This window comes from Tachysurus fulvidraco, chromosome 2, assembly GCF_022655615.1.
Source record: "Tachysurus fulvidraco isolate hzauxx_2018 chromosome 2, HZAU_PFXX_2.0, whole genome shotgun sequence".
Lineage (NCBI taxonomy): Eukaryota > Metazoa > Chordata > Actinopteri > Siluriformes > Bagridae > Tachysurus > Tachysurus fulvidraco.
Window position 1 is genome coordinate 20950075 of NC_062519.1, and position 23952 is coordinate 20974026.

Sequence of the window (23952 nt, forward strand, 5' to 3'; positions counted from 1 at the left end):
CATATCAAGGAACGACCCGTCGTTTGCCTCCATCTAACCCCGTTTCTCTATGCATCATTTACTCCAACCTGCCGCTAGATGGCAGTCACCTGATTTAACATCAACGTGCACGGAAATAAAAAAGACTTAAAAAGTAAAATCGACAAGACATTCCGTTTTTAATTCACGTTTAAAGCACATTCAGATGTTTACAATTCAATAAGGACCCATTTTAATAGTCATTTGGAAAGTGTTTTCTACGCCAGTTAGGGGAGGACTATAACCCACTACTACTTAGTCTTCTGATGGACAGGGAAATTGTATCCTGCACAGTCTGCAGTGAAAAAATAGACAATTACAATACTTGGCATCCACAACGGACTGAATATCTTGACTGAATATGCTGCATTTAATTACGTCCATTAAGTACAGTACAATTAATAAGACTAAATAGCCAATTAGTAGGGTACATATTAGGCTATGTATATATATATATATATATATATATATATATATATATATATATATATATATATATATATATAAATATAAATATATATATACTTTTTTTTTGCAAGGGACGTTAAGGTTAATTAGCCTGAAACTACTCTGTCTACGCTATAGACACTGATTACATTGAATTAATTAACACTGATTTTATTTAATCGGCGTTTTTTTTTTTTTGTCATTGGCTCTCTACAAATTATGACAACAAACGCAAATCAAATGGTGTCATGGCGTAGTCCTTTTAAGATCAAGATCATTCTCCTCCAGCCACAACAGCAAAATGTATTTAACCCTAAGTTATTAACCCTAAGTAAATGTATATAAACGGTTCATCAGCGTCTGTTAGCGATTTTGACTCGTACAGATTTATGGCTTCAGTCACAACGGTTTCTGAAAACAAATGGCCTACTGCGCCTGATCAGGATTTATTTTTTCTGACACCGACCTCAACAAACAAACAAACAAACAAATAAATAAATAAATAGGCCTAAACAAAAATATAAAGTGAATATGATCCATGCCACAAGGTCTCTGGTTTAACTCTGAGAATAAAAAGTGAAGTAGTTCATATTCCGGGCTCCGTCGTGTGCGTTATGGAGGTCCCTTTTGAGCGGTGACGGCTCCTCCGAAACGGGCGGCGACATCCTCTTCCTTTTGGCCTGCTCAAAAATCCCCGAGTCGCCTGAATCGACGGATTTCACCGAAGAAGGTGTTTCTGTCCATCCTGTATCCGCTGCGTCCTTGTCTTTGCTCGTTTCGGAAACTATCGGTGCTGTCTCGTCCTTCTCCACGTTCAGTCCGTCTTCAGACAAATACGAGCGATCAAAATTGGTCTCCGTGATCCAGCTCGGCAGACCCGTAGCGCGCGGCTCCCAGCCGGCCTGCGTGGCGCAGTAGGCAGGAAGCGCGCGACCAGAAGTTGGGCTAGCGGAAAGCGTCTGACCTTTGACCCCTGCGGTGGCAGGGTAGGGCAGCAAAGAGGGCAGGCTGCCAGTCAGATCAGCTGCCTCGTAAGTCGAAGCGGGAAAATCTAATCTGTTATTAAACCATCTGTCCTCAGGTTGCTCCGAGCCCCCCAGGCTGTTAGTGAAAGAGAGCGCGCGCTCCACGCTCCCCGCCGGACCCGAATAATGTCCGACGAACTGGTCTTGGAGAAGGGAGCTGGTAGCCGCGTACCGGGCCGACATCAGCTGCGCGCGCTGGGAGTCAGAGGAAGACGGGCTAAGGCGCTCAGTGTCACAGGCTGTGTAAATCCTGCACACATAGATAGATAGATAGTTAGATAGATAGATAGATAGATAGATAGATAGATAGATAGATAGATAGATAGATAGATAGATAGATAGATAGATAGATAGATAGATTGGTTGATTGGTTGATTGGTTGGTTGGTTGATTGATTTAATAAGAGACAAAGTCTATATTATTAGAACATAAATCGTTTAGGAAAATAAACTTTTCATATTTCACTGAAACTGTGTATAGGAAGAAGTCAATTAATAAAAATGTACGCAAACGAAATAAAAAAAATATTAAGAGTAAAATAGTTTACATCATTTTTATTACAGAAATATTTATGCCAAATGTCAAATGTCAGTGTCAAATGTGACCAGTTTATGGATCATTTTGGTAAATCTACAAATATATCCAAAGCTGTATCTAAATGTATGTATGTGTGTATTTATCCAGCGTGTGAGTAAAAGTAAAAGCAACAGTCATAATAAAAATGAGAGTACTCACGTGTCATAATTATCCCGAAATCCTTTGGCAAAAGGATTATGATCGATTTTCAGCTGGGTGATCTAAAATAAAATAAAATACAATAAAATACAATGAAATTAGGGGGAAAACGTTCAAGAGGAAAATTCCATAAACATTCAGAACTAAAGCTACATCAACTGAACGCACATTGCTAAAATACATGTCAAAAATAAGCCCGGCCTTTTATTATAACAGTGTGACGGCAGTGTTGTGTGTGAATGTGTACGCTATTAGTACACCAATGTGAAGAGTTGTCCTTACATCCGTGTTCTGGTATGCAGTGACAGCTATGAACTGCGTTTCCGGAAAGGTGAACGTGTGAACGCGGTCGGACCGGCTGGTGTCTTCTGTCCCGTCTTCATTCACTTCGACCAAGTGCACTCGGGGCTGGTACTTATGGAGCGATTGGAGGACGACCATCTTGGCGAACCGTAAAAAAAAAAAAAAAAAAAAAGAATAGAAGTGTTAATAAATCCATCATGCGTGATCCCCAGCCACTTGACAAGGCGCCAGAGGTTGACGGCGAGGCTGGAAACTACAAACAAGCGCCAATTAGGCGTAATACTTGTGCCAAAAAGGTTTAGAAACCTCCTCCCTGGCTTAACCATAATGTAAAAGTCGAAATAATTGAAGTTAGCACGAAGAGTGGTGCTTGAAAAGAAAAAGAAAATCTTTTTTGTTAACTTTACGGGTATTTAAGAATGAAACAACGTTTCAGTCGCGCCAAGTTCATTAAATTAAATCAAATAATGAAATCAGTAAACGTTTTGTACATTTACCTGTCCACTGTTATTTGAAGCTCCTTTGTTGTTAGTTAATTTCAGTTTACCGAACGAAATCTCTTGACGCATCCAGTGCGCTCCTGTGTTTGGAGAGTCCGGGTGCATGTACACTCTATTTCCTACAAATATACAATCTAGCCATTAAATACAATACAAAAACGTATATTGGAAATAAACTTAATAGGGAAAATAAACATAGTTTGAAATTGGGAATAATTTTACTGGAATATTTTTTATACTCTTAATACAACCTGATGCGTTTATTTAACAAGAACATTACCTGTTACATTCGTATCCGCTTTTCCGCACGGAACCCACTTTCCTCCCTGGAAACGCCAGTGGTTCGGATCGGCCAGAATAATATCCACAAAAATATTATAATGAGCTGTCGGGTCAAGTCCAGAAATGTTGAAGCTAAGGAATGGAAACATGCGTCTAGAGAAAAATAGCGAGCAATCATTAATTAGACTATATATTCTAAAAATCTTCGGCATAATCATAATAAATAATACTAAAAACAACAACAACAACAACAACAACAACAACATAATAATAATAATAATAATAATAATAATAATAATAATAATAATAATAATAATAATAATAATAATTTGTTTGATGATTTAATTTTAAAAAGATTCCAGCCTTACCTCCCTTGTTTGGTGATGATCATCTCTGTCTGGTGCCGGTGAAATTTGAGCCACAGCGCACGGTTGCAAAGATACACTTGTGCTTTGCCGGCCATGAGTCCCGCGTGCGCCGAAGAGAGCGGGTACAACGCGCCACTCTGATATGCCTGACTGTAAGCCTGTGCGTAAGGATAACCGGCGCTTGAGTAATTCTGTCGAGGCGCACCTGACAAGACTCCGTCGTAGGGCCCGTTTGGAATGACGGTATGATGTGCCACGAAGTGACCCGGATTGGTTATGGAGAAAGGCGTTAGCGTGTGTCCGTGTTGCGCCGCGTATGAGAACATGGTCGCGGTGGACGAGGAGGAGATGGTGGCGGTCGTCGTGCGCACTCGGTTCGTCTCAGGCGCGTTTCGCTTCTCCACGTGGCTCCCATCCAAAGTGCGCTGCGCGTCGGACCCAATGGAGGTATTGCGCTCGCTTCTATTGTCTTCTTCGCTGGTCAGCTCGGCCGGGAGTTTTGTTAGAGCCGGGTGGTTCCCTGGGGTGGCGCCGGAGGACGTCGCGGGGTGGTGCTCGGTGAGCAACTCGTCTGGAAAGTCACTGGCAGCATTTCTGGCCGATGGCGAAGTGCAGTGTTGCAGGTGCATCACGCTGATACACTCGGCTACTTCGAAGCGAGCCAAAGTTCTTGGTTGTTTTTTTTCCCTCGTGAATGAAGAGGCAGTGCGCGCGCCTTGCACTGAGCCGGCTGTACCGAGCACAGCTCGATTTATTATAGCAACTTGACGTCGATCCGTGCCCTAATTGGGGAAGTGTGCAAAAGCATTGCGCTGAGATTTGTTTATTTATTTTCTTACTTTCAAAGGCTTGAATATTTAATTGGAATCTGCCAAGTTCTTTGGAACTTTTGCACGTAAAGAGTGACGCAGATTATAACAAATAAGGGCAAAGCTACAGCTACAGATATCACTTACACCAGTTTGATAGTTGAAACTAAGTTTAATACATATATTTCGACCATTCTTCAACAACTACTTGAAGGATCATATGGAAAACCATATGGATTAAATGCTTGTTTAATTACTTCTGTGATAACTTGCTGTATCAGAGAGAATTACAGAGCATGTGAAGATCAGCAAACTTTAACTGGCAGACTTATTTCTGGTTTTGGAAATTAATATTTGGTATTTAACTTGACTAACACCACATTTCTGTATTGCACATATTGCTATATAACGGATTCTGGTTTGACTTTGATATGGACCAACAGAAATATACGATGGAGCTATAGATCCAACAGCAAGTCATAATGTTTCATTTGTTCAAAAGGCAGGGTATGCAGCATTCAGAAATTGTATGTGATTTGTGGTACTTTAGAAGGAAATAACCGTGTAGACTTAAGACACACCCAGACACTTAAAAAAAACTGGATTTTGTATGGGTTTATTTCTTAAAAAGACAACAGACAATGAATATTAACGTTTATGCACAGTGACAATTTACTGAAACACGACAGTATCTAGCATGGCAGCTAGGCACTGCACGATATTGGAGGTCATCAGTACGTCCACATGCTCTTCCAAATGCCGTTTGGGATCCTATGGAAAAGAAAAAAGATAGAGATGAATAACAGAACTTTATTATTTTATTATTATATTTTTTTAAACAAAAATCACATTTAATTAATGGAGAATCACTGTCTTGGAAGGAGCCAAAAACCAGTGTAAGCACATGTAAAATTACAGTGATATACAGTAAACACTTGAGAGAAAGACTGAAAAATTAATGAATGAAAATGTTTCTAACCTGTTTGCCAACATTCTTGATGGCCAGCTGCTCAGGTGTCATTTTGTCTTCCTCTTCAACAGCCTAAAGGATCACAGACAGCAACGTTAACGGTGTTGAAGAACTGTATAGATAGTAAACTTGCATATCTGTGCCTAAACTATGTTTCAGCTTATGTTTCCTATAACTGCGTTGGGACTTCCATCAACTCCATTCGTGTGATTTCACCATGTAAAATACCACTTCCCAGTTCGAAACAGTTACTAAAGTGCTACTAACCCTGACTAACCTCTGTTAGTGTAGATGCCTGTGGGGAATCACATTCATAATGATCTTCAGTATCACTGCATTCTTGCTCATGTACTGTAATATTGCTCACGTATAAGTTTTAAATTGCCATGGACACTTATTTTCAGGTTGGCCATATCATGGTATGACTCTATAGAACGAACCCGTTGTCTGGTTGTACTTTTGGTTGGTAAACCATACATGTTATCTTCCATCATAAATAGCAATTGCTAAAGAATTCACCTAACAGTTTTCTCGTTACCTTGTTGTAATTCTTGGCCAGCTCAAGCATCTCTTTTACAATGGTCTCATTAAGTTTGCAGTGTTCACTGTAGTCCTGCAGTGTCAGACCTTCCATCCAGCTCTTCTTATGTAGATTCAACAGCATCTGGAGGAATTACAATTGAGCATGAGATCAGATCACTCCGGAAAGGTTGAATAACGTTTTCGTTTCCAGCAACTTTATGGGATTAAAGAGTTTAGAAACCTTTTGTTCAAGCTCATTCTTCCTGTAGTTGATGGTAATGGAGTAGTAATGTCTGTTCAGTCCATGAATTAAAGCCTGAGGAAACAAAGCAAAAACATCGGGTCAGCATAAAAAAGTACCAGCACAGAATAACATGGGCATTAGTGTGTGGGAGTCTCAGAAGACCCATCAGACATCACTGTGTCCAAATAGTTAAACAATGCAGTGAGAGCATGTTTTATAAATGTGACATCTGAATTTTAAGATATCATACATCAATCTAATATTTGCAAGATTGCATAATAAGTCTTTAGTTTAGAAAATGTGAACATTTCACTAAGGAAACCAAACCAAACTTCTAAGCTGTCACACATGCTTTCTAAAACAAAGTGCTGAATTAGCCTTCATCTATGCACGTGCCTGAATGGAGGGCTTGTTGAGGTGTCCCAGGTTAGAAGTCGTCTGCCGTGGTTCATGTCCCAAGACCATCATATTAGCATTGATCAGTCGGAAGGCATCAATAACCACCTGGGGGAAAAGAAATCAGATTACAGAACATTATTTACTACAAAGTGCATGTACACAGACAGAACCATTGTGCGCCCTCCGGTAATTTCATGAGGTTTAGACGACGACACCAAGAGGAGAAGTGTCAGGGTCTACAAAAGAATAAAGCATGATGGAAGTCTCTCAATCTCTCTGGCTATGCACTGGTGCACGCACATGCTCATCGCCCACTGGTGCAATTGTTCATGTTAAAGTTTGCCGACGGGGATGTTGGAAAACAGTTACACAGTTATATGGCCACATGCTGAAACTTTAGCTGGAGAGAGAGAAACTATTTCTGTGCTAGCTGAACACACATGCACTCGCACACACACAGACACACGGGTACAGACGCACATCTATGTTATTGGTGAGAAGCACTTGATGTGAATGCACTGCTGAATTTATACATGTATGCATATAGGGTTTTTATCCATAAGTAAGACATGACAACAACAACAAAAATAAATAAATAAATAAGACAAATGAAATGCTTCTTTGGAGTACGGCATTATCTAATTAGGACGGTCAAAGTTGAGTATTTAGATTGTGATGCTATTTTCTCCTAATCACACTGAGCTTGAATTAAACTTCAAGTTTAATGTGAAGAATGTTAGCTTTAATTGGAGTATCCACAAAAGACTGAAATTACAGGGTAAAAAAAAAGAAAACATCTTAAAGGGCTACTTTAAATCTTGTGGGCTACCTCAAAGATGAGTACAGCTTTAATGCACCTTAGCACAAAGTTTAAAAATCTGTGGAACCTTTCCAACAGCAGGCATTTTGATGAGGGTTGTGAAGAGTGCTAAAATCTCCCAATGTGAACGCCAAGCTTTTGGTTTGTCATTTTCACACTCATTCTCCAAATCCTCATGCACAGTGGATGGAGTGGGGGTGGAGTCATATTGGAAGAGACCACTCTCACCAGGAAAAAAAAAACAACATTTTATTCTAGGATAAAGATGACATCTGGTCCACTCTCCACTGGTGTCCCACAGGGCTCAGTACTTAGTCCTTTCCTATTATCTCTGTATGTTCATGCTTTTGGTGAAGTTATTTCCTCACATGGGTTCTCTTAACACTGCTATTCTGATGACACTCAACTAATATTCTCCTTCCCTCCCTCAGTTGCCATGGCTTTTTTTTGGATCTCAACATGTCTGGTTTACAGATCATCGTGGATGATGTCTCATCGGTTGAAAGTCAATACTAGCAAAACGGAACTGCCGATCATCCAGGTGATTTATCCGCAGGTCAAGATTTTTCAATTTCACTACACGATGATCTGATCTCCCCTTCAGTCACAGCTCACAACCTTGGGGTAACCCTGGATAATCAACTGTTCTTTTCCTTGCATGTTGCTAATGTGACTCGCTCATGTTGGGTTCTTCTCTACAACATCAGAAGGATTCAGCCATTTTTGTCCACACAGGCTGCCCAGGAACTTCTCTTGTCATGTCAAGACTGGACTACTGTAGCTCGCTCTGTCAGATCTACACATGAATGCAATTAATCCTCTGCAAATTATCCAAAATGCAGATGCACAACTTGTTTTCAACCTGCCCAAGTTCTCCACACCACCACACTGCTGCGATCCCTCCACTGGCTTCCGGTAGCTGCACGCATCAGATAAAAAAAAAACCAAAGCCAAAAACAGACCAGCTTCCTCTTACCTCAAAGCCCTCATCACTCCTGGCACTGCACCCCGCACCCTCAAATCTACAGCACTGCCCTAACTGGTCCCACCATTGCTCAGGGTAAGAGGTAAGTATACTACAAGACTCTTTTCTGTTCTGGCACCGAGGTGGTAGAATGAACTTCCCTTAGACGTCCGAACAGCTGAGTCACTTTTATTATTCGTTATTACTTTTATTATTCGTTATTTCCTTCATCATTAATTATGTTTACCTTCTGCTCTATGTTTATGCTCTGTAAAGCTGCTTTGAGACAATGTCTATTGTAAAAAGTGCTATACAAATAAACTTGAATTGAATCACTGGATGTCTTCACACGGCCAGTGGAGACCTACTTCTTCCTGAAATACTTGAACTAGCACTTTCCTTGTTTGTTGTACTTTTATATTTGTATAAAAATAAATAAAAAACAAAAAACAAACAAACCCTGAATATAGTTTTAGGTTGATGGTATAAAGAAGCCAAATCTGCCAACATATTTATCCAGTACGAGGAAGATCGACGGCAAAACCATGCCACCTAAAGTTATTCCACAGAACAACAGATTATTTTTCCTATAAATTGTCACCGGACTGTACAGTACATCCATACTGACCTGACACTTGACCTCTATTTCAGAAGACAATTAGTTATAACTTTTAATTAGGTAACTGTTGGCTCAGGTGTTTGCTGGACGTGTTTCTCACATTACTTGAACTCTCCAAGTTAGCAGTATACGTATTCAAAACCTGGTACACTGGCCATGTGGTCTATTTCTAAACCTACTCCGGTGTGAAGTACAGAACACTTATATTATTGGTAAAATGGGAAAAATTGGGAAAATATTGGTAAAGTGGCATCTACCACAAAACATATGTCCTTAATAAGACCCAATCCCCTCCCTTGCAGACCACACCCCCAGCACATCGGTATGTTTTCATTGCTGTATGTTAGTACATACAGCTGGCACTGTAACTCCTGCCTGGGAATCTATCTAGTAAAATAAGAGGTACCCTTCGAAATATGAGACAGTTCAAGTGAAAATACTCACAGCCAGCCAGAATACAGCAGATGACACACTGAAAACTAAATAGAAAAAGGGCTCAATCCTGTCACCGGATGCGCGAGCACAAAGCCACACCTCCTGGCCCAAGAGACTCGTTAGCGAAGTTCTGTGAAAACCAGCAGAGTTGTGCTCGCGTCGTGAGTCTGAGCGTTTTAAATAGAGCCGGAGGATCCAGCATGTTGGCCTGCCATGGCTGCCATGCTGTCGCTGCGCTGTCGTGTTGAGCCTCCTGTTTGAGCAAACCACATAGAGAGGCTGAATTCTCTGTGGTGTTTACACCAAACCCTTCAGCTTGAAAACCGAATGCTGGTATTGTTCTACAATAATACCATTAGCACACCTCATTCCCACAGCACTGCTACCGTTTCACCACTGCATACAGCCAATCACAAGAGGTGTGAAGGGACACAAGTTTAAATTGTGACAAACGAGGACATGGCCCACTTTCAAATTGGACAGCTAACATTTCAGATTAGCAATTGGTTAAATGGGCATAAGGGGACACAAAAAGAAATGAAAGTGTTGCTCCAATCACTGGATAACTAATGAGTTTTCAAAAACAACAACACACAAAAACCCCCATTTTTAAGGTAAACTTGAGTGGATAAAATTTTCTAATAAATGACTGGACTTTGTTCAGTAATCTGGTCTGCTGCATGAAGTATATTTAATCTCCCCAAAAATAACAGGGGTTTTGTAGATACCGCGTGTGCAGGAGTGCAGCGGGCATCTCCTTTCTTCTTGTCCCAATCCAATCTCACCAACCTTTTCAGAATCCCCCATTTGTTATCCCAACGACCCCCTACATGCTCCGTATAGAGGAAGAGATTTGCTTCACACTTCCTCATACAGCTCAAAGAAGGTGCTAATAGAACTGAATCCTGCAGCCAGGAAATCTCTCTTGCTCGCTCTCCCTCACACAGACACACATGTGCATGCGGGGACACACACGCACATGCACACACACACACACGGCGAGTCAAAATGTACTAATACATGTGAAACTAAAAGTGTTGGGGGGGGGGGGGTACAGGACACGGTCAGGAGAGAAGAAAGAATGAATAAGAAAAGTGAAACGAGCACAGATCAACAGAGGACAAAAATCCTTATTTACAATGCTTGTGGCTTAATTAGTGTCCAAATGGACGTGTGAATACATGCGTGCTACACTGCTTCTTTAAGCTATGCATAAAATATTGAGTATTAACAGGTACCTTTCCCTTGACGCTCTGAATGGGGTCCACCACCACGGCCACAGCCCTTTCAGACAGCGCCTCAAAGCTCTGCTGTGTGTTGATGTCTACACCGGACAGCCAACAGCCAAAACCTGGGTGACTGTGGTACCAGCCTACTACCATCTCTGGCCTGCAACACACACACAAATATGGCATGAGTTGCAGCACCAACATGCCGTATACTCCTAGTAAGAAATCTGTATTAGTTATCTTAATTTTCTGTGACTCTTCATTTGTTTCATCTTACCTTCCGGTTTGCTTCAACATGTCCAACATCTTTGCTTGAAAAACAGGATCCACAGCTTCCACACTCACACCCTGTCGACACAATCAGCATTAATAATCAAGAATTTTTGCCACCCTCATTAAAGAGAAAAGAAAGAAAGAAAGAAAGAAAGAAAGTCTCAAATTGTTCACCTTGTTCTAAAAAATGTGAACAAATTCTCCCCTGTAACTGCAATAAATCTATTCCATGAAAATAAAACCAAAGCTGAATGTATTAATTTATGACTCCTTGGTTTTGGATTACTCCACATCATGCAGGGTTCTAGGTCCTTGCTAACCCTAACCACTAAGCCCTCTCCTCTTCTGCCCCTTTTCCACCGAGGCAGTTTGAGTGCAGGTTCGGAGCCTAATTTAGAACCAGTTCTTTCTGTTTCGCTCTGAACCAGGAAAAGTGGTTCTTAAGTAGCACCAAAACGTTGCTGGTCTGGACTTAAGAACCACTTGCGTCAGGGGCTGTGGGCGGGGCTAATGTTAGCGCATTTGACAATGTACCTTAAGTATACTAATGTTTAATACACTTTTACTGTACCGCAATATAATCAGTTATCAGCACACATGATAGTAGGTAGCTACATGCTAAGGCTAACTTTTTTTCTGTATGTTCTGTACGTTCTCAATTATAACCTCCGTTTATACAGATTACATGGAGCTGCACATACACATTGGATTCGCCGCGTTTGAATGTTAATGTAGGTTCACAAAGCCATGAGCATTAACAATAAAGCAACATCCGCCATTGTTGTTGTGTTTGTCGCTGCTGTGCTAACGTTGCTGCGCTGGGTAACGTGACACTTATACAGTGACGTCACACTCGGCTCTGTGATGCTCTCTAGCCGCTGGAAAGGCAAACCAGTTCTTAGAAGGTTCGCCAGTGGAACCAACTTTGAACCAGCACCAGCACTAGCTCTGAACCAGCACCCGGTTCTTTTTGGTGGAAAAGAGGCATAAAACACACACTACAGGTTTTTAAATAGGTCTGGGATGTTTCTGGAGAACACTTTGAAAAATTTTAAACACCTAAACCTGCCTTGTGTGCTTTTGCTACCAAAATGCTCCATTTAACCAGAGAACCCTGGCACCTTCAAGATTGTTTGTTGGCATGGAGGTGGAGTCTATATAGCTTTAGAGTCTTGGTGATGCAAAAAGGCTTCAGTCTTCTTTAAACCTCTGTGATCCTTGGAGACATTTTTTTCTCTCTATCCAACCTCGGTGTGTGTGGGGGCAAAAAAACATTTGCATCCTCTTCTAGACAAGTTCATCGTGATTCCAGTTGTTCTAAAGTCTTGACTACTGTGGACATGTGGGTGTTTTCAGCTGTGAAATATATATTTTTTTAATTAAAAAGTCATTGTATGTTTTAAGGTCGACACAATTTCTCATCTTCTCTAGGTTGATGAAAGAGGAAGGAACTTTGTACGAAAAATTATTCATTTCTTTTAAATTTAAATTTTTTATTTCAATAAATTGTGTTACTTTTTAATTCTAATGAATTTAAACATATATTGTAGAATATTGACAGTTTTAATATAATTTAGTCTGCCTACTTATTATTTCTATTATTAAATGTTGTGAAAAATAAAAGCGTTCTTGATTATATAAAGCTGGGTTTATATCACTGCAGAATATGTAACACGGCGTTAGTTTGTAAAATGCACGATTCTACCCTAAGTTAAGTAACTAAAAATATGCTTTGCCTAACATTTACCCAGCACTAGAGTTATTGTGTGGACATGCTTACACACAAAGCCTGTAAAAAACACACACATGATTCCTAATCAGGTCTTACAACCATATTGATTTGGAAGTAAATCCTTTAAAACTGCAGTCTGTTCTTTTACACACATTTAAGTCCAGATGCAATAAAAATGAGTCCATTATCTTATTAGCCTTTTGTTCATGTCAATCTTTACAATTCACACCATCGGGACTGATTTGATGAAGCTCTGAGCTGCTTTTTCTCTATGCGGAAGTAAACGTATTGCACCAACGGTCTGTATCGGATCATTCTATTTTAATAAACACGAGCATATGTTGTAGTGTTAATTTCGTCAGACGAGACGAGACGGAATATGTTCTTCAACAACCTTTTTTTTTTTTCATGACTAAAACGAGACGATGACAAGACTGCACCACTGTCCAAAAACGCTGACTAAGACTAAATTAACATGCATTATTGTTGACGAAAAAAGACCGGACGAAAATGTTTTGTATAAAATAAAAACTAAGATAAAATCTCTCTTCATTTTCGTCTACAATTGTCTCTGCTTTTTCATCAGCTTTAAAAATATTCAGAGCGAGTTCGCGGCTTCGCGCTGTTTAGTGTGTGCGTAGAAAGAATTCGTCCACATGCGGCACAAAAAAAAAAAGTCCTGAGCGCAAGTCCACCGTCTAGGCAGGTTTTTTGTGTTAAATTTGGCTCAGGTGTTTATGTAAATTTCCTGTCACTGGCGCTTTTATTGTACATGACAGCTTATGTCCCGATGACCGGTCTTTACATTACGATTAAAAACAGTATCAATAAAGTAAAACATGTGATGTGCAGTTTAAACGAGTGTTCTCAACTTCTCACTGATACTTTTGTGATTCGCGGACTGTTAATAGGTTGTATTTTAAGCAAACAGTAAAGTGGGCCTATTCTTTTCAGTTTTTTCTGAGTATATTTATTTTATTTCTGATTTGAACAGTAACACGAGACACAAGGCAACCAAAAGAGTTTTAAAAACCTTTGTAACTTCAGTTGTCAGTCGGAGTCTGTTTTGAATTGTGTGGGTTAAAATAAAATACTCTTCAGAACTGGTTCATCATTTGTGAATGTGTCTCCTAAATCGGAAATTGAAAACCGGACACGTTTAACATTTGCATTCAACAAAAATCATTCAACAAGTGTATTTTGTCAGGTAATTATGACATTTAACCAATGTTTGAGATATGTGTGAAACTTTTTTTACTGAAATGTTTATTAGTAACAATCTCAGTAATAATGTGTTATTTTTTGGACTAAAACTAGACTAAAATTAAAAGACTTTTAGTCGACTAAAACTTGACTAACAAAAAAAGATATGTGAATGACTAAATATGACTAAAACTAACAAGGACATTTGGCACAAGACTAAGACTAAATTAAAAACAGGTGACGAAATTAACACTAATATGCTGTTTAAGTTTGTTCACACTGGAGAAATATGCTTTGATTTTGTTATTATGCATTAATTACACAATGACATGCTGCTAGAGAAGAATCAGTGCATGCATGAACTGGCAGAACACTTTACTAATGAAACACAAAGATATGCTACATTTCTCCTCCATGAATGGTGAGGAAAAAAACCACAAACAAATGTAAAATGGAGCACAAAAGTGCAGTGTGTAAACGACTAAAAATGACTCAAAAACAATACATATGGTTAAAATTGTGATTGTTCTAATTTCAGGTAAGCCTGCATTGTGGTCTTCAGCAAATATACAATATTTACTAAACTGTTCACACCTTAAACTTGACTTCGATGTTATGAGCTGGCAGTTGTGCCATGGTGAGAGTATGTGGGTGAGTGCGAATGTTGTGTAGAAACTCACTGTGCCTGACTGAGGCATGGCAAACACGTCGATCACACGTACGGTGTAGTCATCCACAAACTCGCCCAGCATCAGTCCCATGACCTCCATCGGCACTCCAGCACGGCCGTGCTTCAGCATCTGCCAATGGACACGGGATATGCGACACAGGAACTCGTTTAAACCGATCTTATTCATTTCACTTTTCACTTTCAAGTGAAGAACAAAAGCACAGAGACTGAAGTGAAGAGTCTCACAACAGTGGTCTTCATTTTCCAGCTTGAATTCCTCCTTTCACATTTCCTGTTCTAATTTGTGTGTCTACCCCTTCATGGTTTTATTTATTATTATTATTATTATTATTATTATTATTATTATTATTATTATTAACTACACACAATTTTAAATAATTGGAAGAAAAGATTTTTCCTTGTTTCTTTTAGTTCTTGTTATTGATTAATCTTTGAGATTACACTCTTACTGGTATGATTTGTTTACTGTGTTCCTCGTTACCCACAATGCCATCTGATTCCTTGTTAAAGTGGGAACTGAACTAACTGAAGTGACTGATGCAGAAGTGCTCAGTCATTGGGCCTTTTTACACCTGGTCACTTCATGTGTTGTCTCTGATCCGATAGCTATCTGATTTGTTCCATTTACATTAGGCCACATAAACGCGTCTCGGCGAATCGGATATCGATCCGATCTTTCTACTCCCGCCCAAAATGTAAATATATTGTACCTCATTTCCGGGGTAATTGAAACGGAACACACTTTGGTGTATGCGGTTTTCAGAACGCGATCAAAAAGAAGATGCTACAAAATGCTACAAAAAACAGCGTTTACTGTTTGTTGCGTTTTCGCTGGTGGCAGCAGCGCGTTTTAAGCCCCGACGAGATGCCTGGGTGAAAGATAACCTGCGAGTGACGTAGTTCCGTTTGGGAGGAGTATAGCGCTGACGTATGTGGCTTGAACAACCACATTCATTTAAACCTGTCCAGTTTCATCGCATCCCAGAACACCTACTGAAGGGGTTTGTACCATCGGATTTATATCCGTCTCCAAAAAGTTTCGGAGGGAATTTAGACCTGGTCTTTTTACCATCGGGTAGCTATCGGATCACAGAACACGCAGGAAGTGCCCAGGTGTAAAAAGCCCCTATGTGTCTTTCCAGCTCACCTGGACTCTGATCAAACAAATAAGGGTCTAAAGCTGCAACCTGATCGTGCTCGTCATCTCCTACAATAAATCTCAAACAGCTCAGACGTCTGTTTGTTAAATTTGTTGTCTATTAAAAGAAAAGTCTTGAAAATTCTGAGCAACCTTACTTATGAAGTGAAGCCTGAATTATCCCCTCATGTCTGAGATTGCTGAATGTTCTCTTTGTAACTACATTAACAGTGATGCCTACAGCATCAGTGCTAGTAACCAGCACCATGTCAAAGGGAAATAAAATGTAAACACGCTTTAAATGTTTCTGGGTGGCCTTTTCCTTTCATGTTATGGAACTGATATAACGTCAAATGGACAAAGCGGAGAAGCTCCAGATCCTAAATTGTGTGTCTGAGTGTGTATAATTACCTTAAGCAGGGCAAGAGAGGAGATGTACACCTGTTCAGCTGTGTCCACAGCGGGGGCGTCTGTAGGAGGACCCTGCATCAAACACAAAACAGCACCAAAGGTCACTTGTGGGGATTACAGAGATTAAGGCGATCAGCAAATCTCCGGGGCAATGCATGGGTGAACAGGCGGATAAATGGACGGATGGATAGTTGATCCTCAATAGTCCTTTCAAAAAAGCACCACGAGTTGGACGTGTGCCTCTTTGCCACACCTCACATATTCGCTGTGCTGCCAGCCAAGACTGTGGCGAAACAGGGCCAAGACTAGTCCCCTCGTTACTCCCTGAATCAGAGGGTTTTAGCCTTGGTGTGTCAGGTTAGGTAACTCCAGAATGCTCCAGAAATTTCTGCTGTTCTCACCAAAAAAAAAAAAACATATTTAACACTGCAAAAAAAAAAGATAAACGAATCATGCCCCCAACCCAAGCAGCAAGAAATCAGCATTAATTAGCCTGCTAGCCTTTCATTAATGAGACCCCTAAAAACACCTGCTAATGACTTGTGAAAATGAGTGTGACCGGCACGTCCAGACGTGACGTCTAGAGCAGTCATATCAGTTACACAATCACCAGCAGGTTCTCTTTTTAAACTTTCGGGCCACTACTTGCTGTCCTCTTACACAAACTCTGTTGTACCGACACATTTTTAATGATGACAAGACATGGGATGGGGTGTGTTTTGGTGGTGGTGGGGGGTTTGCATTTTTAGTGCACCACAGTGGAATAGCGAGGAGATTTATAAAGAGAACGCAGCAGGTGCGGTGAACGTTCACACCCTGGAGTGGTGTTGTCTGTCAGCAGGGGCTAATCAAAATTCATTTTTAAAAGGTGGGGTTTAGGAGCCTGAACCACATATAGTGAAAGTGAGAGTGGAGGATAAGAATAAGAGAACAAAGAGAGAGAGAGAGAGAGAGAGAGAGAGAGGAAAGCTTGAGACATATGCCTCGTCAAAACGGAAGATCATGTGATGCATATTATTAACCAAAAGTGCTGCTAGGAGACAATTAAAGGGGCTGTGAGGCACGCTCAGGCCTGGCTCCTTACAATGAACATGCAAGGCCATATGGACATGTGTGAATTCGAAAATCATACAGCTAACCGTGGCTTGGTTTGAAAATGAGATTAAGAATAACGTGTGTGTGTGCGCGCGCGTGAATGTGTGTCAGGAACCCTGATTTTTGGGAGATCCTAAATACTCTACAGATTCCCATGGATCTACATTTAATTAAAACATATATAAATAAAAATCACTGAGAATCTTTCCTAACCTCTGATTCATTGCATATTGAGACAGAATAAAGGGGTAGAAACAGGGAGGAAGGGAGAAATAAATAAATAAATAAGAGTAGCTGTTAGTCTCCCCTCCTCTTCCCCCTACCCAACGACCCCCCCCCCCCCCCCAACTGGCTGGCTGGGAGCGGTGTGAATCTGAGGGAGGCAGCCTGTTACTGGAGGTGTTAATTGGCAGAGTTGGAGAGGGTTTTGGAGATTTCTCCCTCCCCACCAAGCACAACCACACCACAGGCCGTAAAAAGAGAATGAGAGCATAGACACGCGCTCTCGAGCAACTTTTCAAACTGATATGTTATGGTATTTCACTCGATTCATGACAAATGTAATCAACGGTCAGAGATAATCACAGTAGAGTGAGACCACTAACATCAGGTGTTTTTTATATAAATGTTATTCTGAGTTTCGGGAACATGAACAGGTTTTAATAAGGCAGTATGTAGACACGCAAGATGCTATTTTTCTAAATTCTTACATATAAAGTAAAAAAAATAAATAAATATTAGCTGCATCCCAAATGACCAGGTTAACTAACCAGAAATATAAGACATTTGTTAGTCAATGTGAATAATGTCAAACACGTCAATCTTTGGCACTAGCTTTAGCAGGATACAGTGAATTACCAAAAAAAACAACAACAACAAAAAAAAAACATTTGTAGCCACATGAATCTTCCTCTACTTAATCCATCTTTAACGGAATTCGTTGGACTGCAGAGGAAAGAAGATAACAGAGAGAAAACCCTGAAGCATAGCAAGAACATGCAAACTCCACACACACACACACAATGGAGATAGGAACTGAACCCCTACCATGGGGGTGCTAGGCAAACATGCTAACCAAGTCACTGTGAAGCCCCCAGGGAAAACTAATATATATATACATATATATATATAAAAAACTATAACATTTTACTGTACTTAAGAAAGACAAAAGGAGAGTTTTGTAACAGGTATCAGTTACCATATATATATACCATATATACCATATATATATATATATGTGGTAACTGATACCTGTTACAAAACTCTCCTTTTGTCTTTCTTAAGTACAGTAAAATGTTAGGAACAAACCAGCCTTTATAAATCTGGTATTAAATTATATAGGTCTAGCACTTGCAGAACATCAAATGCACCTTTTCTGGGTCCTGTGCACAATTAGATACATAGCACATCTTACGTCACGTCAAATATGGGAATCTGTGTGCTTCATAACTGCTACTGTGGCAGATAAGGTGTTTAATTACAGAATTCACACTGACTAATATGGAGCAGACACTTCACATATCATGCACCGCTTGTCAGATTTAAAAGAGGGGAATAAATCTCACAATATTAAAGAGTTTAAAACCCTTACAGCATACATAAGAAAGGATTTTTTTTTCAATGGTAAAAATTATATCAATTTCTACACACATTAATCACATGGCTCAACGTACTAGCATGTGCAGAGTGCAGAACATTTTCTACATTTCCTTCGTTCTAGATCTGTTACCGTTACTATAATGTTACCGTTTGCTGTTATTAGCATTTAATGATTTCAAATATAAATAGAGACTCAAAAGACTACACTCTGTCCTAGAACGCTTTCCAAATAGGAAAGGCATACAAGTGGATCATAGGGAAGATTTGATTGCACTAGGGATTTGGAAACATCTCAGATCTCACTTGATTCTGAACTCGACAAATATTTGATGTTTACGTCAGGAGTCTTTAGGGCTACGTTCACACATCAGGCAAAAGTGGCCAAAATCTGAGAGTTATCTTCAAACATGATACAGGTTTCTTACTTCCATGACAGTGTGATTTGCAATAGACTTGAGTTAGTTTTATATGTGGTACTAAAATATGACTCACAAAGCAACCTTGGTCCGAACAAGCAACGCTAACAGAGCTTATAATGTACAAGCAAAATAAGACCTCACACGTCGAAGCTGCTCGAAGGGATCGCAAAAGAAACGCGAATGTGATCATAGCAGAATCTGGCTGCAGTGCCAAAAAGTTAAAAGGTTAAACAGAAAACTGGCAAATGAAAATAACTTGAAATTTTGACATGATCCAGAGCAGCCGAGGATGAATAACATTAATAACGGACGTCATGTTGTTCCTTCGTACATGCAAGTCAGTTTAGGTTTGTAATCTGTTTAGATAAAGACAGCACAAGGGAGGGAAAAAAAAAACAACAGTTTGAACAAATAACATAAGTAAGTAAATAAATAAATAAATGAAACAAACAAGCAAACTGACTGGAGCATGAATGTTACTAAGGACTAAAAGAATGAAAATCAACAAACACCTTCGGATTCATGTAGGAAACTGTGTGGTGTTTTAAATGCTGCTGAATAAAATGATTTTTGGTTGTTTACTAAAAACAGCTCACGAACGTAATCCTTAAATCGGACTTCCCAGGAAACGACAAGTGTAGGTCAGACAGAACATCGCTTAACAAACAAAAAGAGATGAACTAAAAACAATTTTTTTTAGTTTTTTTAATTTTTTAGAACTGCATTGCTGTTTTAATCAAAACTACATTAATTAACAGATAATCCTATTTCTATTTTTGTAAGAGTTTGTAACCTATTTTTATTTTGTGGTTACTATTTTTTATTAAAAAAAATATGTTCTTTATCTATTCAATTTTAATCTACTTGTGTGACAGACGGTCAAAAAGTATTTCACTGCATGTCACACAGTGTATGGTTATGTATGTGACAAATAAAAGTTATATAAAAGAATATTCAGCTAAATGTTATAGTCAGTCAGACGGACAGACAGACTGACAGACAGACAGACAAGTGACTGAGCAAAACATTAACACTACAGTTAACACTTGACTTGAACACCGTACCTGTCCCAGTCCAGGCATTCCACCTCCAAGCCTCAGCAGCCGGTCCATGTTTAATCTACAGACACAAACATCAGAGTGAGAATAAATAATGTTCATACAAATGACCTGCTAATTAGCTACAGATTAGATAATCAACATCATCATCAGGAGAAATGATCTGATTTAGTGGGAAAGAAGTTTAAATGTACACGAGGCCCTAATACACTAAACTAGCTACACACACTTTATAAAATATACACACTCTCTCTTACACACACACACACACACACACACACACACACACACACACACACACACACTCTTTCTAAAATATACACACAATTTTGGACTAGTGAATGCTCGACGAATTTTACATTTAAGCTGCGCTTTATTGTTTGTCAAGCGGGTAAACTATAGTTCTATATATATTTTATATATTCTATAATTCGCTAAAAACAAAGGCACTGAATGTTAGCTAACCGGTAACTAGCTGTGATGTACTAAAGTATCGGAGTAAAATTTAATCCACTAAAACAGCTCAACAAACTGAGTGTTAATATAACAGGAAACAACAATAAAAATAAGTTTAAAATGTTACCTGTATTATTACAAAAACGTCTCAGAACTTGGGCTAAGCTTCAGTAGGTCTACAGTGAATCAGCTAGAATTAGCAGACGGAAATCTGCAACCGTACCGGTTTAGAGTATTGAGGGAGGAAATGTTTCAAAATAAAAGTCTCTTTCACTTTACACATGTTGAAGGAAATCGGTGTTCTTGAAGGCTGGGATTTGTGGAGAATGATGACGTCAAAAAATAATAGAAACTAAAATACACGATTTAACACAAAAAAGTGTCAAAGACTTATTTCCTTTGTGGTCCAATCGAAGATCAGCTGATAAAATATCAGTGAAGCGCACACACACGCACACGCACACGCACGCACGCACGCGCACACACGCGCACGCGCGCACACACACACACACACACACACACACACACACACACACACACACACACACAAAGAATTTATTGAATAAAAGTCTTTTTATGAAAAAGCTTTTTTCCCCTGCTTTTTAAAACAGTGCAAAGTCTACACACAAAGATAACATACTGTAAAATAAATTATTACACAATATACAATACATTAAACATGGAGCACTGTAACAACCTCTACTACACTGTGATATTCCAATCATTAAAATAAAAAATCATAAAAATAATAATAATAATAATTAAAAAATTAATCCATATGACTCCATGCTGTATATATAACGGGTAAGCTTTAAAAAAAATCATGTATAGATACCGATAATGCTGTGTTTATAAATAAGATAAAATATACCGTTATTTGTCCCACAATGGCTCAATCACTACAAGATGACAAACTGATTGAATATATCTATATTTATTAGTGACCATTTAATCATTGGTCTTCCACAAAAGACGAGTTGTCAGTGTGAGGCCACCCATCTCTGCTTTCTTTTTTTCTTTCTTCTACTTCATTTTGCTCCAGGCAATTTTGACACCTTAAGATCTGACTGCTGCCACATTTCCACTGAGCACAGACCTCTATTTCATCCCTCTCCACACTCAAGAAAAAAAAATGTAAAAAACATTATATAAAATACATTAAACTACACACCTTCTGTTTTTCATTTCTTGTGATAGTTTTTTTTTTCTAATATAGCCAAGGAAGTCATGTTTGTGCTTCTTTGGAGGAAATAAGCTCTTCACAAGGCCTATTATTTTCACTATTCCAACACACAATCACACCACCACTTATCATGATAGTATTGTAGCTCCATATACTTTCTAATGGAATTTTGTAAAAACTGTTGATGAATTATTATTTTCACTATTGTTATTATTGTTAATATTATTATTATTATTTTGCTCTGCCTCCTTGGGATCTTTTTTGCCTGATCTCACAGCTGGTGTAAAAAATTATTAAACCGAAAAATGATTTTGCTCCAGCTTTCAAACGGGAAACATGAGGCAAATTAAAGTGATCGTTGTTGTTGTTATTATTTATTTATTTTCAGATTAAAGTGAAGATAAATGGATTATTGTTTTAAAATAGTAGTAATAATACTACTAGTAGTAGTCAAAGAAGTTATTTAGTCATGCAATTATTGTTCTAATAAGGATACAACATCCTACAGTAGTTTAGATATTGTGGGGGAAAATAAAATAAATAAATAAATAAAAACAAGCTAAAATGCACAGACACATTACGGTTAGTGACCAATTTCTTTTTGTTTGTTTTTTATAAGTGCTATCAGTATTGTATTTAAGTTGTATCCTCATCACTTTAGTTTAAGTGCTAAAGACTCATCACACATTAAAAGTGAAAAACCTCACATCATCAACCCCAAATTAAAATTTGTCATGGCAAAATACAGTCCATATAAATAAGTAAATAATAAATACAACAATGGGTCCATATTAGGTCTTCCTTAATTAAAATGACATTTTCCCAGAGTCTTTATCCATTAATAAACATTAACATCATACATATGCTTCACCAGTAGGGGGCGAGGAACTTTGTGCAGGACCCATTCTATGGACAGATCTAGTTTGTAGTTAAATTTTATTTCTTTGATTTATATTTCATTTTAAGGTGGGGTCAATAACTCCTGAGCTAAACGCTGTTATTAGCAAAACGCGGTTGTAGCTGCCTCTCTACATTACTACGATAGAAAAGAGGTGTTATTTGTGTAGTAACAGCGTTTAGCTCAGGAGTTATTGACTCGGGAAACTCCAACCTGTGAATATGTGGCCAACTTCCTGATCCTTCAGTTCTCTCCAGCGCTGGAAAACTGATCCTATATTAACACGTCCTACTTCTTGCCTTAGCGTAAGCCTTTCTTCACTTTCTTTCTTTGTTTTATCCTCCATGTCAATGCTAAAACCACTTTCTGCTAATGTCACATATGCGCACTGAACACTCTCTCCGCCCATATCGACAAGACACGCCCATTTCTGCTCATTGGCCACACGTTTGTTTTGATTTTTGTTTAGCTTGTGGTCCCGACTCAGTTGAAGCATTTCTCAAATATCGGAGACCCTACCTTTAAGCCGAGAGGTTCCAAAGTATTCAATATTCTAATCCACCTCCATTCTACTTTTCTTCTCTCTTGCATTGTCTCTGTTGTGTAATTTTTGGCACTCCCTACATCTGATGGCAAACACTACATTAGAACTCTTCAGACGCAGCGTTTGTTCATTGGATACCCCTACTACAAAATGGTTATTTTTTTAAGTATTTAGTTTGTAATATGTGTTTGTTCTTTTTTTTCTTACTATTCATGTTAAAAAAAAAAAGCTATAAAGTCTCACTACATTATCGACTCGAAATTATTCAGATCACTAAAGCCTGATCGCAAATGATTTAGATGAAATGACTAACAGCATAGGCACTATCTTTACTAGCATACTAGACACTGTTGCATCCATCGGATTAAAGAAGGTTAGAAACAAAACACCTGCACCATGGTATAATGGTCATATTAACACCCTCAAGAGAGCAACCTGTAACCTTGAGCAAAAGTGGAGAAAATCTAAATTAGAGATTATTAGAATTGCTTATAAGGACAGTATGTCCAGCCATAGACAGTCTCTAAAAGCTGCTAGGGCTCTGAGCACCTGAGCAAACTCAT

At 38.9% G+C, this 23952-nt stretch overlaps 2 protein-coding genes across 2 annotated transcripts; both read right to left on the bottom strand.

Annotated features, from left to right (window-relative positions):
* Positions 1-538: 538 nt before the first annotated feature.
* On the bottom strand, positions 539-4943 carry LOC113658957 (T-box brain protein 1-like). The gene is made up of 6 exons (XM_027171478.2): positions 3679-4943; positions 3309-3463; positions 3026-3147; positions 2508-2666; positions 2226-2287; positions 539-1740 (listed from the first exon to the last, which is right to left on the bottom strand). The coding sequence occupies exons 1-6, from the start codon at positions 4305-4307 to the stop codon at positions 1023-1025; spliced, it is 1845 nt and encodes a 614-aa protein (XP_027027279.1). The 5' UTR covers positions 4308-4943; the 3' UTR covers positions 539-1022.
* Positions 4944-5087: 144 nt separating this feature from the next.
* Positions 5088-21039, bottom strand: psmd14 (proteasome 26S subunit, non-ATPase 14). The gene is made up of 11 exons (XM_027171479.2): positions 20892-21039; positions 20315-20369; positions 16138-16209; positions 14578-14697; positions 10967-11037; positions 10699-10849; positions 6620-6727; positions 6221-6295; positions 5996-6121; positions 5467-5529; positions 5088-5258 (listed from the first exon to the last, which is right to left on the bottom strand). The coding sequence occupies exons 2-11, from the start codon at positions 20360-20362 to the stop codon at positions 5160-5162; spliced, it is 933 nt and encodes a 310-aa protein (XP_027027280.1). The 5' UTR covers positions 20363-20369; positions 20892-21039; the 3' UTR covers positions 5088-5159.
* Between the last annotated feature and the right edge of the window lie 2913 nt (positions 21040-23952).

Bases quoted from the DNA above. Each gene is read 5' to 3' on its own strand.
- LOC113658957 (XM_027171478.2), bottom strand. From the start codon at position 4,307: ATGCACCTGCAACACTGCACTTCGCCATCGGCCAGAAATGCTGCCAGT. The intron at 2,667-3,025 runs GTAAATGTACAA...CGGTTCGCCAAG, and splicing joins CTTCAAATAACAGTGGACAG to ATGGTCGTCCTCCAATCGCT. The intron at 2,288-2,507 runs GTAAGGACAACT...ATTTTATTTTAG, and splicing joins CTGCATACCAGAACACGGAT to ATCACCCAGCTGAAAATCGA.
- psmd14 (XM_027171479.2), bottom strand. From the start codon at position 20,362: ATGGACCGGCTGCTGAGGCTTGGAGGTGGAATGCCTGGACTGGGACAG. The intron at 16,210-20,314 runs GTACGGTGTTCA...TGTTTGATGCAG, and splicing joins GAATGCCTGGACTGGGACAG to GGTCCTCCTACAGACGCCCC. The intron at 10,850-10,966 runs GTAAGATGAAAC...TGTGTGTTGCAG, and splicing joins ATGTTGAAGCAAACCGGAAG to GCCAGAGATGGTAGTAGGCT.